The 13,892-nt window shown below is 45.3% G+C and overlaps 1 protein-coding gene across 1 annotated transcript; it reads left to right on the top strand.

The window, feature by feature from the left end:
- The first annotated feature begins 2,418 nt into the window (after positions 1–2,418).
- On the top strand, positions 2,419–11,632 carry KLF9 (Kruppel like factor 9). Its single transcript, XM_030193856.1, has 2 exons — positions 2,419–3,509; positions 11,220–11,632. The coding sequence occupies exons 1-2, from the start codon at positions 2,945–2,947 to the stop codon at positions 11,444–11,446; spliced, it is 792 nt and encodes a 263-aa protein (XP_030049716.1). The 5' UTR covers positions 2,419–2,944; the 3' UTR covers positions 11,447–11,632.
- The last annotated feature ends 2,260 nt before the right edge of the window (positions 11,633–13,892 follow it).

Raw genomic sequence — 13,892 nt, 5'->3', positions numbered from 1 at the left:
TAAAAGTGTGGGCCCTGATGGCAATGGTAAGCGGAAGCGTGCACCAGAATTCACAGACGACGAGCTTGAAGTTTTGGTGATTCGTGTATGCGAAGAGTTTGGTCGGCTTTTTAAAAAGTCCAGGCTCTCGCTTGGCCATAAAAAACAAATATGGAGGAAGATTGTGGAGGATGTGAGTGCTGTCGGTGTGCAGATGCGCACTGTGGAGCAGTGTAAGCATCGTTGGCAAGATTTCAGGGGTATCGTCAAAGCCAAGGCACGGAAATGGAAGCATGGAAGGGTACAGGGGGTGGCCCTCGATGTGCCTTGGAGCTGACTCCCCTGGAGGAGGCTGTGTTGCCCACCCTTGGCCGTGAGCAGGTAGTCGGCCTGTGTGATGGCGTCGACACGTCGGAGGAGGCCATTGGTGATATGGAAGGTGAATTTGTTTAGCGTATTGCAGATAATGGGGTGGCGGTAAGAAGTTTGGTCATGGGCGGGTTTGTGTCAAACTCATTTGTGTTTGTCTTTGTAGGTGCAAATATTACTTCAAAACGAACAACCCTAATTGCAGATATTTCACGTATATTACACACTAGACTGACTGCAATTATATATATTGACACGTGTTGAGAGATTCACTTAATTATGGAGGAAAAAGGTCTCAAAATGCCAGCTTGCCCATATACATGAGTAAATCATAAGGCATATCTCAGGCTAAAATCATCATTGACCTAAAAAAACCTCCTTCAAATTGTTATTCAGGTAACTTTTCACAAAAAGAAAACTTCCTTTGACTTAGCTTTAAATGCTGGATGGTCTCATGTCTTTACTCTTGTCTACCCAACGGGGACCCGTTTCGCTCCACCGCTTTCTCAAGGGAGGGATATAGACGTGCTAGTGTGTCTCTCTCTGTACAGCAGGACCAACCTGCATGTCTATATCCCTCCCTTGAGAAAGCGGTGGAGCAAAACACTTCCACAGGGGTGCCAGACACAACATCGAGGATCCTATGGTTTGCATCACACACCGCTTGCACATTCAGCGAGTATCCCATCTTGCGGTAACGGTACTGCATTTCTTGATCCATAGGCGGGGTGAAGGCAACATGTGTGCAGCCAATAGCCCCCAGGACATTGGGCATGCCAGCAATCTTGTAAAAGTCCTGCTTGATCCTCCTCCGCTCTTCTTCCCCCGTAGGGTATGCAATGTGCTTGCGAACACATTTTTTTCAGGGCGCACAGCACCTGCAACATAGAGCAAAGGGGTTTATTTGGTCATGCACTTTTTAAACAGTAAGAATGATATGAGAAGGGGGTGTAACAAAGGGGGAGGAGGGCAGAGCAGACACCGTGGACGCAAGACAGGGAGGGGGTAGTGCAAAATTCAGAGTAGTACCTGTGTTAGATGTCTTGAAACAGTAGACTGGTCCACGCCGCTGTTACCCCCTAATACATGCTGGAATGTCCCTGTGGCAAGGAACTGCAGAACAATCTGCAGCTTCACCAGCCCAGGTACTGCATGAGATCTTGCAGTGGGTGGTTCAATATCAGCTCATATTTCCTTGTACAGCTTAGTTACAAGGTGTGCGGTAAGCAAGTCCAGATGCAGAGTGAGCCATAGACATTAAAGGGTTTTGTGGAAAAACCCAGGCTTTCACCTGCTTCATGACGTGGAGGTAATCAAGTACAGATTATATACACAAAATTATATAGACGAGCCCAAAATAAACACATATCAACAGAGAATTGGTGCTATGCCCAAAAGCATGCGACAGCAGCAGCAGAGATCTTCCATCTAATTTGGGAATGGATTTAATTTCCTCCGGTGCATGATAACTAAAAGTTATCCTCCGAGAATCGACCTTAATTTGCGTGAAGAACAACCAACCAAATCAGCCCATAAAATTCTGGAGTTTCACTCCTGGAAAACTGTAGTTCCGAGCCTAAAGTGAAGGTATCGATGATAACCCAATTCAACTTTCACCTGACAGCCACCCCTAAAACCGCTCTAAAGTAATTCACACCTCAAGAAGGTAACAAAACAAACAAGTTTTAAAATAATAAAATCATCTCCTACTTCCTTTTCAAACACTGGGACAGAGTATCGCCCTTTTAAATTGCGGCAGTCAGGCAGGTGGAAGTAGCACGTGGGAAAAGAACGGACAGTTCTGATTGGCTAACTCTGGGCCCTAGAGCCTGTCGCGCTTCATGATTGGAAGGGGGAGAAAGTAAACAGACTAGAATTGCCTCCGACCCAACCAATGAAAGCGAGCTTCAATTGTGACGCGTGGGATTCTGTGAAATTGTTACCGAGCTGCAGAATGCCGGAACAGTAAAGACTACTAGAAAAAAAGGGGTGGGGGAGGAGGAGGAGGGGGGCTGGGAGTGAGTCAATCGGTGGGAAGCCCAAAAAAAAAAGTGTGTGCTTTATAACTAGATGTGGAGCTTTGTGTGGTATTTCAACAGGCTCTTTATGTCTGGGTGAACGCAGTGATGTTAAGACAGACAAAGAGCCCGGTTAAGCCAATGGAACAGTCTGCCTTTTAGATGGAATAACTTGGAATCACCACGTGTTACATTTTTCCAAGAAAACTGCATTACATAACTTTGCCAGCCGGTGCAGGGGGAGAACAGTGAGATCTCAAAGCCTTTGCTGACACAGGGGGAAGAGAAAGAGCGAGGCAGCACCTTTATTAGCCTCTCACATACAGCCCGTGGATGCTGCGCTGGGTGGCACCGGGCACTCTTGTCACGATGCTGCTGCTGCGGCTGAGGGTTTGAGGAGGAGGAGGAGGAGATCTGACTTTCGGATACTGAGAAACGACACTGTTTCTGGGATCACCACTGCAGTGGAAAGGAGTTCACCCTTCTCACTGTGATATAAGCCCTGTATTATTGTTTTTACATTTGTGCGTGCCAGGACATCGGTTCCCGGACTGTGGCTTTGGTACCATCTGAACGAGATGACAGCTGTCGCCTACATGGATTTCTTAGCAGCTCAATGCCTGGTGTCCATCTCCAACCGAGCTACGCTGATGCTGCCTCCGCCGCCCCCCCAGCCGCAGGAGCAGGCACAACAGCCCCTGCCGAGTGCCCAGGAGCTGGACCTGCGGAGGTTGCCCGACAAAGAAGTGATGAAGGACTTGAATGACCCCGGCGACGCCTGGAAGGATTACTGCACGCTGCTGGCCATCGCCAAAAGCCTCTTGGATCTGAACAAATACCGACCCTTGCCCTCGCCCGTCTTCAGCAGCCACAGCGGTGAAAGCCACGACGACGACGAGGATGCGGGCTCGGAAAGCGACGTGACCACCGAGTGCGGGCTCAGCCCTGCCCACAGCCCCGAGAATAACCACGATTGCAGCAGTAGCAGCAGCGACGCGTCCCCTTCTCTACCTCTGCCCCAGGGCAAAGGGGTCGCCAAAGGCAAAGTGAACGCGGAGAAAAGACACAGGTGCCCCTTCGCTGGCTGCGGCAAAGTGTATGGCAAATCCTCTCATCTCAAAGCCCACTATAGAGTACATACAGGTTAGTGTACGGGGTGGGGGGTCGTCCCAAAGCTAAGGAGGGTGCTGCCAGCAGAATTTGGGCCACATTGGCTGGGTGCTGGGTTTATTTTTCGGCCACTACTCAAATATTTTCTGTGGATTTTAGCCATATATCTATATACTAAAACTGGAGTTTTATGTTTGTCCGTGTTGTTGTTGTTGACTGTCAATTCATTGAACTGAATACGTCATGATGAGCGGGACACCTTGTTCATACATGTCGACAGGCAGGATTTAGACGTGAGAGCAGTCAGAGTAGCATTTTTCACCAGGAAATGAAAGGATATGATAGGAAGGAGAGAAATCACCTAACGTCTGAGTTATCAAAGACAGCAAGGAGGAAGCAGAAAACAAACCACAGTTGGGTGTTAGTGAGCTCTCATATTGCCCAGTTAAGTGCTGCGTGCCCTCCAATGATGGGTGACGGGCCAACACTTGTGTATTCCTAGCGGCTAAATGGAAATTTTCGAGCGTGAATCACAATCAGTGTTTGGGTTTGTCACGAATTTGGTCTGTGAGAGAAAGGGTGTGGTAAAAAAAAATCACGTCTCGATTAAAACACACACACACTGTAATTTGGGTTAACCCTCCCGAAGCCGATAGTTAACGAGGAATAAAATCCTGTTTCTGAGCGGTATCCTAAGAAAGCCCTTGTGCAAATTTGCACTGGTCCGGAAGCCCTTAATAAATGCATCCATGCACACTAAAACCAGCCACGATGATGAAATGGTTTTAATTTTCGGAGACGGTGTATTAAGTCTCGCTAAAGATTGGTCATGTGCAATACCGCAAAGTACCAGCGTGTGCTTTCCCTTGTTTGTACCTGCGACTCCTGTCTCGTCCTCCTTCCCCCTCCCCCCCACCCCATGTCTGTACTGTGCAGCGCCCCGCCCTGCCGCTTCCTCCTTTTGCCTGTAGGTTACTTGAGGACACACTGCCGGAAGTGATCGCGGACTGCCGGGTGGCACTGTGATAAGGAGAAAGCACGCAAGAGCAGCCGGCGTCAGCCCAAAACCTTGACGATTGTTTAACCTAATTCCCTCCGGAACTATGCACTTGCTAAACCTGCTAGGGCAAGGTGGCGGTGGATGATTGTTTCATAAACATAGACACCTCAATCGGATTCACAATAAATCTTGGCTGCTGGATGTGCGGTTTATTTAATTATGTTCTCCAACTTAAGCGATTGTGCATAAAATGAGGGCAGGCACCCACTTAACTTTTCTAGATGGCCTTAATAAAGACTCATGGGCCAATACTCCGGTTCACAGTAGAATTTCATTCGACAATGAACCTAGCACAGGACAATTGTTGCAGCATAAACAAATTAGTACCACGTTAAAATCACAGCAGCAATTAGGTACTGAGTACTCGGTGGTACAAACAGGAATTAACAGATAAGTGGACAGCAATGTGTTGAAAAAAAAAAGTATTACATTGCAATCCCTAAGAGCTGTTCCTACACCCTCTTCCCCCACCCCCTGCAAGCATATCCCTTACAAAATGCCTGGGTGGTTCAATGCCCCCCCCCCCCCCCAAACTTAAAAGCCCATGTGGTCCTGTGACCCCCCCCCCCCCCCCCCCGACTTAAAAAAAAAAAAAACCCTGGTGCTCTAGTGGGTCTCCCAGGCAGTCAGGTTAGACCTGGTGGCCTACCCCTGTAGCTGTAAGTTGGAAGCAGGAGCAATGTCCACTCGTGCCTGCTGCTCCAGGCCACCATCTACAAAATAGCAAGGCCTAACTTCCATACAAGGGAGTTTGGGTCACCTTCAAGAAAATGGCAGCACCGCACCCATTGCATCCAGGCCTAACTCCCCTATATGGAAGTTAGGCCCCATACAGTGTATCCCAGGATGCATTGTGCATGGCACCACCCTTTACAGATGGTAGACATCGCTCCTGCTTGCTGGTAGGAGGGTGGGCCACCAGGGATAACTTCAGACTTGGGGGATGGGATCCTGGCCTAGGTGGGGGTTCCCCTTCGCCACCAGGACTTTTTGTTAAGTTTAGGGGTGGGTCAAGGGGGGGCCACCGGACCACAAGAGGTTTTCTTTTTTTTTTTAAGCTGGGGGGAGAGAAGGGGTGGCAATACACAGACACCTCTTCTCTCAATAATCCCTTTTAACACTGGCCCCAGACCTGGCCTTACATTTTCGGTACTAAATGCGGTCTGTGCTGAAACCATTACAGCATTCTTCACACGGCACTAACCCCCTTGTAGTGTCAGCCCTCAAATCGGGCCATTCGGTACCATCATCCTAAAATCTAGAGTCAAGCTGCAATGGTAATTGTAGATCAATTTATTACATTTGTGAAATGTAGAATGCTGTGTGCACGGGTTGTTTTAAAACTCTTACTATCAATATTGTACAGATCAAAACTAGGGTAACTAAAGCAGCAGTTTTCCAGATGGCAGCATAATTTTGCCTGTGTTATATATACAGTAACTATAGTGGAGTGAGATACATTGGAACTATGAAACGTAGTAATACTAAATTCCCTGAAAATGCTAGATAAAAGATACACGTAAGGGAGCATAGTCAAACTACAGAAACACACGACTTCAATTCTTATTTGTGACCAGTGCACATACAACCAATCATTGCAGAGAACACGACAGCCTGATTGACCTTCCAAATAGAAACAGGCAAGAACCCTCGCAAACCTACATCTTCCCAACTGCAGAGGAATAAAGTACAAAACCACCCATGAAACCAACTTCTCCTTCAAAGGCAGTCAACTCTGGAATGCCCTACCAAGATATATCTGAGCGATCAACGACTATCTACTCTTCCGGAAACTGCTGAAAACCCACCTTTTCAAACAAGCTTACCCAAATGACCCGACTTAACCTAGGGGCCCTCCCACACAACAACAACAGATCAGACAACAATCCATATTATCTTAGACCTCGTCCTCTATTAATGCCCTTATCCTCGCCCTACCTATCCCACATCTACCTCATACCCCATCCCCTATTAATTCCACTCTATCCCCCGCCTCTCTCACGCCAATTCTACCCCTTCCCCTGTTCATCTCACATGCACTATAACATACGTTCTCTCTATTACCCTTTCAGCCTTATTTTCGAAAGAGAAAGACGCCCATATTTTGACCCAAATCGGGAGATGGGCGCCTTTCTCCCGTGGGCGCCCAAATCGGTATAATCGAAAGCCGATTTTGGGCGTCTTCAACTGCAATCTGTCGCGGAAACGGGCAAAGTTGATGGGGGCGTGTCGGAGGCGTGGTGAAGGCGGGACTGGGGCGTGTTTATCGGCGAAATGGGCGCCTTCAGCCGATAATCGAAAAAACAAAGGCGTTTTTAGCACGAATTTGGGTCATTTTTTTAACCCTTTTTTTTTTCACGAACAAGTCCCAAAAAAGTGCCCTAAATGACCACATGTCCACCGGAGGGAATCGGGGATGATCACCCCTGACTCCCCCAGTGTTCACTAACCCCCTCCCACCCAAAAAAACCTTTTTTTCCAGCCTGTATGCCAGCCTCAAATGCCATACCCAGCTCCATCACAGCAGTATGCAGGTCCCTGGAGCAGTTGTTAGTGGGTGCAGTGGACTTCAGCCAGGTGGACCCAGGCCCATCCCCCCCTACCTGTTACACTTGTGGTGGTAAATGTGAGCCCTCCAAACCGCCCCCAAAACACACTGTACCCACATGTAGGTGCCCCCCTTCAGCCATAAGGGCTATGGTAATGGTGTAGAGTTGTGGGCAGTGGGTTTTGGGGGGATTGAGGGGCTCAGCACCCAAGGGATGGGAGCTATGGACTTGGGAAGTATTTTAATTTTTTTTTTACTTGTTACAAGTGCCCCCTAGGGGGCCCGGTTGGTGTCCTGGCATGTGAGGGGGACTAGTGCAGTACGAATCCTGGCTCCTCCCACGACCCAATGCCTTGGATTTGTTGTTTTTGAGCTGGGCGCCTTCGGTTTCCATTATCGCTGGAAAACGAAACCGCCCAGCTCAAATCCGCACAAATCCGATGCATTTGCCGGGCACAAACCGTATTATTGAAAAAAAGATGGACGCCCATTTTTTTCGAAAATACGGTCTGTCCCACCCCTTCACGTACCCGTTCTCGGACACAGATGCCCATGGAGATGGGCATTCGCGTTCGATTATGCCCCTCTTTGTAACCTACCACTATGTAAGCCACACTGAACCTGCTATGAGTGGGAAAGCGCAGGGTATAAGTGTAACAAATAATAATAATAACATAAATGTTAAATCAAAATCGTAATAGAATACTAGTGAAATCAGTTTTTCGGCAGGATTCCCCCCCCCCCCCCCCCCCCCCCCCCCCGGAGATCAGTACATTATAGATTAGATTCAGAAATTTGGGTGCCAAAAAAAAAAAAGTATGTTGAGTGCAAATCTGTAATTGGCACTCCAAGTTGGGGGCTGTTTATTCTTAGCACTGGGATCTGCACCTAATTTTGGGCACAAGGATTTACACCAACTTAAACTAGGTATAAATCCTCACGTATAAGTTAGGTGCAGATGCCCCAAATTCTATACTACTACCCACATCTTTAGTAAACGCCCCTGACCCAGCCATGCCCCTCCCATGGCCACACCCTTTTTCATTTGCACACTAAAAGATTTGAGCACGCATCTTTATAGAATAGCCCTTAGCAAGATGCGTGCACAAATCCTAATTGGAGCCAATTAACTACAGTAATTGGTTGTTAGCGCCCAATTACTGCTAGGTATCAGCTTATTTTTCAAACTGGGCATGTGCCCATGTTTACACATTCAATTTTGGATACCATATAAAGTATCTGGGAGGTGTATGCTTACATTTTTTTTGTTCCAGTGTAAGATAGCTTAGGTGAGAATGATGATAGAACTGTATTATTTATTCAGACAAACCATAAACATGCAGCATAAACTGTACATGAATTTCAGGACACAAGTTCATGTGCTTTGAGGCACCTCCTTCCCCAAATACATTTAAACAAAGTACAAATGATGTGAGCATGTTGCAGAGTTCAAATGAACACCTAAGCCACAAAAGCAAATATGTTCAAAGCTTTAGGGCTAAGAAAAGTATTCCTAATATCTGATAACAGTGGCGTTCCTTGGTCGGCTGCCACCTGGGGTGGATCGCCGTTGTGCCCCCCCCCCCCAGGTGCAGCATTATCTGGTCCCCCCCCCCTGCCCAGGTGCATTCTTCTTACCTGCTAGAGTGCTGGGAGCAGCCGTGCGGCTCCGCTAGTTCCCTGCTCCCTCTGTTTGTTACTTCCTGTTCCGGGGCAGAGGGAGTAGGGAACCAGTGGAGCCGACAGCCGCATAGCTATTCTCTGCACCCCTCCTGCAACGTGCTCCCGAGGCGGACTGCTCCACCCTCAGTACGCCACTGTCTTATAACATTGTGGCTTCTGTGACTTGGTCTTCTTTACAAGTATGAAATGTGTGTGATGTCTTCTAGAAACACTGTCACCTACTAGAAAGAAAGCAGTTTGCTTCTCTGAAAGCATCCTATCTCCCCAATACTCTGTCTACTATTGATTTTTATGTATAAAGTGCACCAAACATTAATGAATAATTTTATTTCTGTATCCTCAGATTCACCAACTCACACTGATCGGTTATCTTGCTTCTAAACCTGTCAGCCCAGCACCAGCCACCACCAATGGGACACCAGCCCTTTTAGTACAGTTCGGCTTTTCTACTTGTTTTCTACTGTGTTCTGCCTCATTCATCTGTACTTGGGGCACTCGGTCAGCTTCAAGTGCAAAGGAAGACCTTTTCTTGGCTGTTCTGGGACTGATTCTGTCTTAGTTGATGAAAGACAGCACAAGGAAGAAAAAAAAACACTCATTATATAAATGCAGCTCTGCAGACATCCACTATAGGCTTCATTGTACTGCAGAGCCAGGGCAAACTCATCGGGGCTTCCTTTCTAGCCACACCTAGGTAGGTGGGACTCCATTAGCCTCTGGATCTGATGGACATGGATTTGAAGAAAACTAGAAGGGTGAAAAACAATTACCTTACCCTGTAGCTCTTGATACTGATACCTTCTGCCTTTATTACATGCTCCATCATCACTCAGAGTTTGAACACGTTTAAGGTGAATTTATTAAAGCCATGCTCATTTCTAAAACACATTTTAGTCTCCTGCAAAACAGCAACACATATGCTCTCTTCATTGTCTAAACCTGAAGCATAAAAGTAAAGAAAAGAAAAAAAAAAACCCCAGTATCCCCCCATATTGTTTTGGGAAGATAAACAGAGGGAATTCAATTGCTAAGAAGTAGGTCTGATGCTTGTCTTCATGCTGAAGGGTGTTTACTATATATAGCAAATGTCAAGACAGGTAAATAAAAAAAAAAAAAAAGCAGAATCAGGCATAGTGAAATTTCTTGAGTATGGGAAGAAGTATTTACTCTCACTTTCCTGCAGTTTCTGAAACATTTTCCCTCAGGTGCTTATCACTTTTCCATTATCTTTATATACATTTTTCTTTCTCACTTAGGGATATGTAACATCATTCCACAAAGTATTAAAAAAAAATCAATAAAAAAATAATCCACTCTACAGAAGAACTAGATATATTCTTGCTTTCTCAAAGCCCTGGAACCTCACACTTTGCTAAGGGATTTTCTAACATCAGAAGCTATACCTTCTGTCTTTATAAAGACTTTTTTTATCCTTTATTTCTACCCCTCCTCTCATAGGCCTGTCCAACAGCACCATCCATTACTGGGAGGATATTACAGGGCTCTCATCCAGAGCTCCTACAATACTCCCATTGGAACAGCAGGAAACCACTAATGCATGGCTTACCTTGAGCCAAGAAGGCCATCTCTTCAGTGTTCCTAGCTTCAGCCTTGAGACCATAGCCCCGCGAGTGACCTTCGGTCTCCACCTTTGCCGCATGCACTGCTAGGACCAGAGAAGAATCCGAGGGTGCAAAAAAATTGACTGATGTTGCTCGTTGACAGGTTTGAAAGGTGATAGCCTATCAGTCCCAAGTCGGTGTATCTGAACACAAAGCCAGACTTTCAGGTAAGAAATGAACAAAAATGTAGACTCCACCCACCTAACTTTAAATAGCTGCATCAGGTATATGCATAACAAGTGAGATTCCTGCAAGTTCAGCAAAAGGACTGGAGCAAGATTAAAAAAAAAAAGGCAATTGTTTGTAGTGATTAAAACATTTTAGCTGTATGTTATGCCTCGATGTAACTTCTTTTTAAGTGCTTTGGGTCTGTGTTATTGTTTCTGTGTTTTATATGCCGTGTTTAAGCAGAAAAACAGCTTTACATGACCCCTTTGTGTTTGGAACTGGATCACAGGACCTGGTGCAGTGTCTGCAGAGCTAGTTTTATTAACATAGCCAATCTGGGCCCAGGAGAGTGGGCTATAATTTATTTTCTTAGTAAAATATCAGCACCCCCACCCTCTAGGGGATGTAGAGAAAATTACAGGGAGGTAACAAGAACTTCAAGTACTTATTTATCAGTAAACGTTTTTGCTACAAGGTGAGTGTTCTGTTGAAATACTGCCAAGTACAAAGAACATGACATGTTTTTTTACAGAATTTACAATGGTAGGCCTGTTCTAGTTTGCAGATGAAAACATAAGGTGCAGTGGTACTGGGATTTTGTTTGTATTGTCTTTTTTACTGCTCAGTTTAAAGTGATTTTTCTTTTGTTTTATTCGCCACAGGTGAACGTCCTTTCCCATGCACGTGGCCTGGCTGCCTTAAAAAGTTCTCTCGATCAGATGAGCTGACACGTCACTACAGGACACACACAGGTGAAAAGCAATTTCGTTGCCCACTCTGTGAGAAACGGTTTATGAGGAGCGACCACTTGACAAAGCATGCCCGCCGGCACACTGACTTTCATCCAAGTATGATCAAAAAGTCAAAGAAGTCCAACTCTGCCTCATGAAAATGCAGGACCAGAAAAAAAAGATACGCACATCACAGGCATTCAGCCCCTGTATATATTATCTGTTTGCATTCTGATAGGAAATGTAGCAGCAACTCAATATTAATATTTTGTCTCTTGGGGTAGCCATCTTAAAGAAGCAACTACTACCAAGGGATTTTTTTTCCCTCCACAGGGGGGGAAAAAGTGTCAAGTTCAAGAAGCAACCTTGGTACATGTCTGTCTCAGTGAGCACTTTGACCTGTGACGTTAAAATAGAAACGCTGAACTCTTACATCTGCCCTCAGGTATCCGTAGTTTCGTTTAAAGAGAATGTAATAGCACCTAATTTGATCAAGAAATTTATGCCACATGATCAGATCAACATGCAAACACACACAAATAAAATTCGAATTCATTTTTGTAAAGTGGGATCACATTCGTCTCAGACATACAGAAGCAGGCCTCTTTTATAAGCGGCCGACTACTCCCAGGAATCTACTTTGGCCCTTTGCTGCATATTGTTTTAGGACTCTGTGGAGGTTGAAGGTTGATGTATAAGCAGTTATGAGTGCTTGTAGGTTAAAATAAACAAGAAAGGTAATATACAGAGGCATGTAAATCCAAAAGTTGGGCTTATGTGGATACGTTTTCCCTAGAATGCTACAAATAAAAGCCCACAGAAAGCAGTAGGCCCTTTTTACTAAAGCACAGCACGAGCTAATGGATGTTAGTGTGTGCTAGGCGCCTCATGGCCAACAGGTATAAAATAAGACACGTAGCATTCAGTGTGTGCTAATTCTGTTAGCTTATGCTAAACTTTGTAAAAGGCCTCCTAAGTTAGTTCTGTACAAAGCTATCACCTATGTAAAGGCCCACAAACATGTTGTATCAAAGTGGACTAACATGGAAACCGTACTACTTTCCTCTTAAATGCTAAAATCTTGAGCTACACACACTTCCAAGGAGCAGTAGCTTAAATTTTAAGTGATTTGCTCCTCAGTTTGAGGGAAACTTAGGAGTGCTGCACTATGACCCCCTGGTGAAGGACTTATCCAGGAGGTGGTTCTAGGCTAAGAATTCACCTATAAGCCTGCAAGGACAAGAAGAGTAATAAGGGCACATGCTCCTTAACAAAGTATTGTAAAAACAGCACTTCAAAGTTACTCTCTCTTTTGGGAAGTTGTCTTGTACTATATCCGAGTGCTGTACAGCCATAGGAAAAGCCATTTGAGCATAGTCTGCTTGTAAGCCAATTGTTCAAACCAGGGAAAATAATTCTCCACAGTCTGAGTTCTCTTATCAATAAGGCTGCTAACTGGATCCAGATTCACAGGACAGGGTTGATTGAGTCCTAGGTTTATTCCAGTGCATGCTGGGACGTAATCTTGCTTTTCTTAGGGAATGCAATGGGGAAATCAGAACTACACACCCTGCTGATCAACCCTGTCCTGCAAATCTGGATCCAGTTGGCAGCCTTACTGGTCAAGCAAGCTGTTAGAGATTTTGCAGCATGTTCTCATTCATGTCCGTTCTCCACTTACACCTGTGATTCAACCTCCTTAACTTAAGAGTTGGGTGGCCTGGATTTTAAATATATGGCTCTGTAGTGGTGCCCGATATTAAGAAGCTAACACACGAGTTACTATGTAAAATAGTAGATGGCAGAAAGATACCAGCTTGCACTGTTATTTTGTCCACACTGCTAAAGATATGTCCCAGCTGTGGCCATCTATAAGGTTTCTCCTTGTCTAGGACTCTCTTTTTTTGTCTTCCTCCTTTTTTTACTCCACTATCCTGGCTAGAAGAGCCTATAGGACCTCCACCCTCTTACTGTATTCCAGTACCCATCTTTCCCTATAAGAATCTAGATAGCCAGCAATACTTTTATGGCCATTGCCTATGCATCCAAATTTCACAGGTCCCTTGCATTGCCTATCAGTTAGGAGAAACACAAGCATTCGCATTGCTGAGTCTGAGACATCTAGTTCATTGCAGAACTTGCAGCCTGTTAGACTGACACTGTTGATAGTGGATTGTATTACTGCAGCAATAACCTGGCCACGTGGATGTCTGTTCTACTACTAGGTAGAAGGGGAAATGTAGCCAGAGTTATAGTTAAGTACCTTTCATCCAAATCAAAATGAACCTAATTATCTTTACTAATTCAACACATAGCTAAGTTCAGCTAGAGAGGCACATCCACTGAATATTGGCCGAGTCAAGTCTGTTGTGGATTTGAGAACAACCACCTGTATCAGAGTTTCTTTCAAGACAGAGAAGTCTGTTGATTTCCAGTGATTCAAATGCACTGAGCTTCCAGTTTTGTCCTGCCAATAGTAGAAATTAATTGGGTGTACACAGTGCTTTTTCTTTGCTGAATTTGCCTGGCATATAATAGACTGCTATGACCACTTTTTTTTTTTTTTTTTTAATTGCTGCCTTTGCAAGCAGTTAAAATAGTTAC

Source organism: Microcaecilia unicolor, chromosome 2 (genome assembly GCF_901765095.1).
Source record: "Microcaecilia unicolor chromosome 2, aMicUni1.1, whole genome shotgun sequence".
Classification (NCBI taxonomy): Eukaryota; Metazoa; Chordata; class Amphibia; order Gymnophiona; family Siphonopidae; genus Microcaecilia; species Microcaecilia unicolor.
The sequence above is the reverse complement of the archived record's forward strand: the minus strand, read 5'-3'. Positions and strand labels throughout refer to the sequence as shown.

Bases quoted from the DNA above. Each gene is read 5' to 3' on its own strand.
- KLF9 (XM_030193856.1), top strand. From the start codon at position 2,945: ATGACAGCTGTCGCCTACATGGATTTCTTAGCAGCTCAATGCCTGGTG. The intron at 3,510-11,219 runs GTTAGTGTACGG...TATTCGCCACAG, and splicing joins CCACTATAGAGTACATACAG to GTGAACGTCCTTTCCCATGC.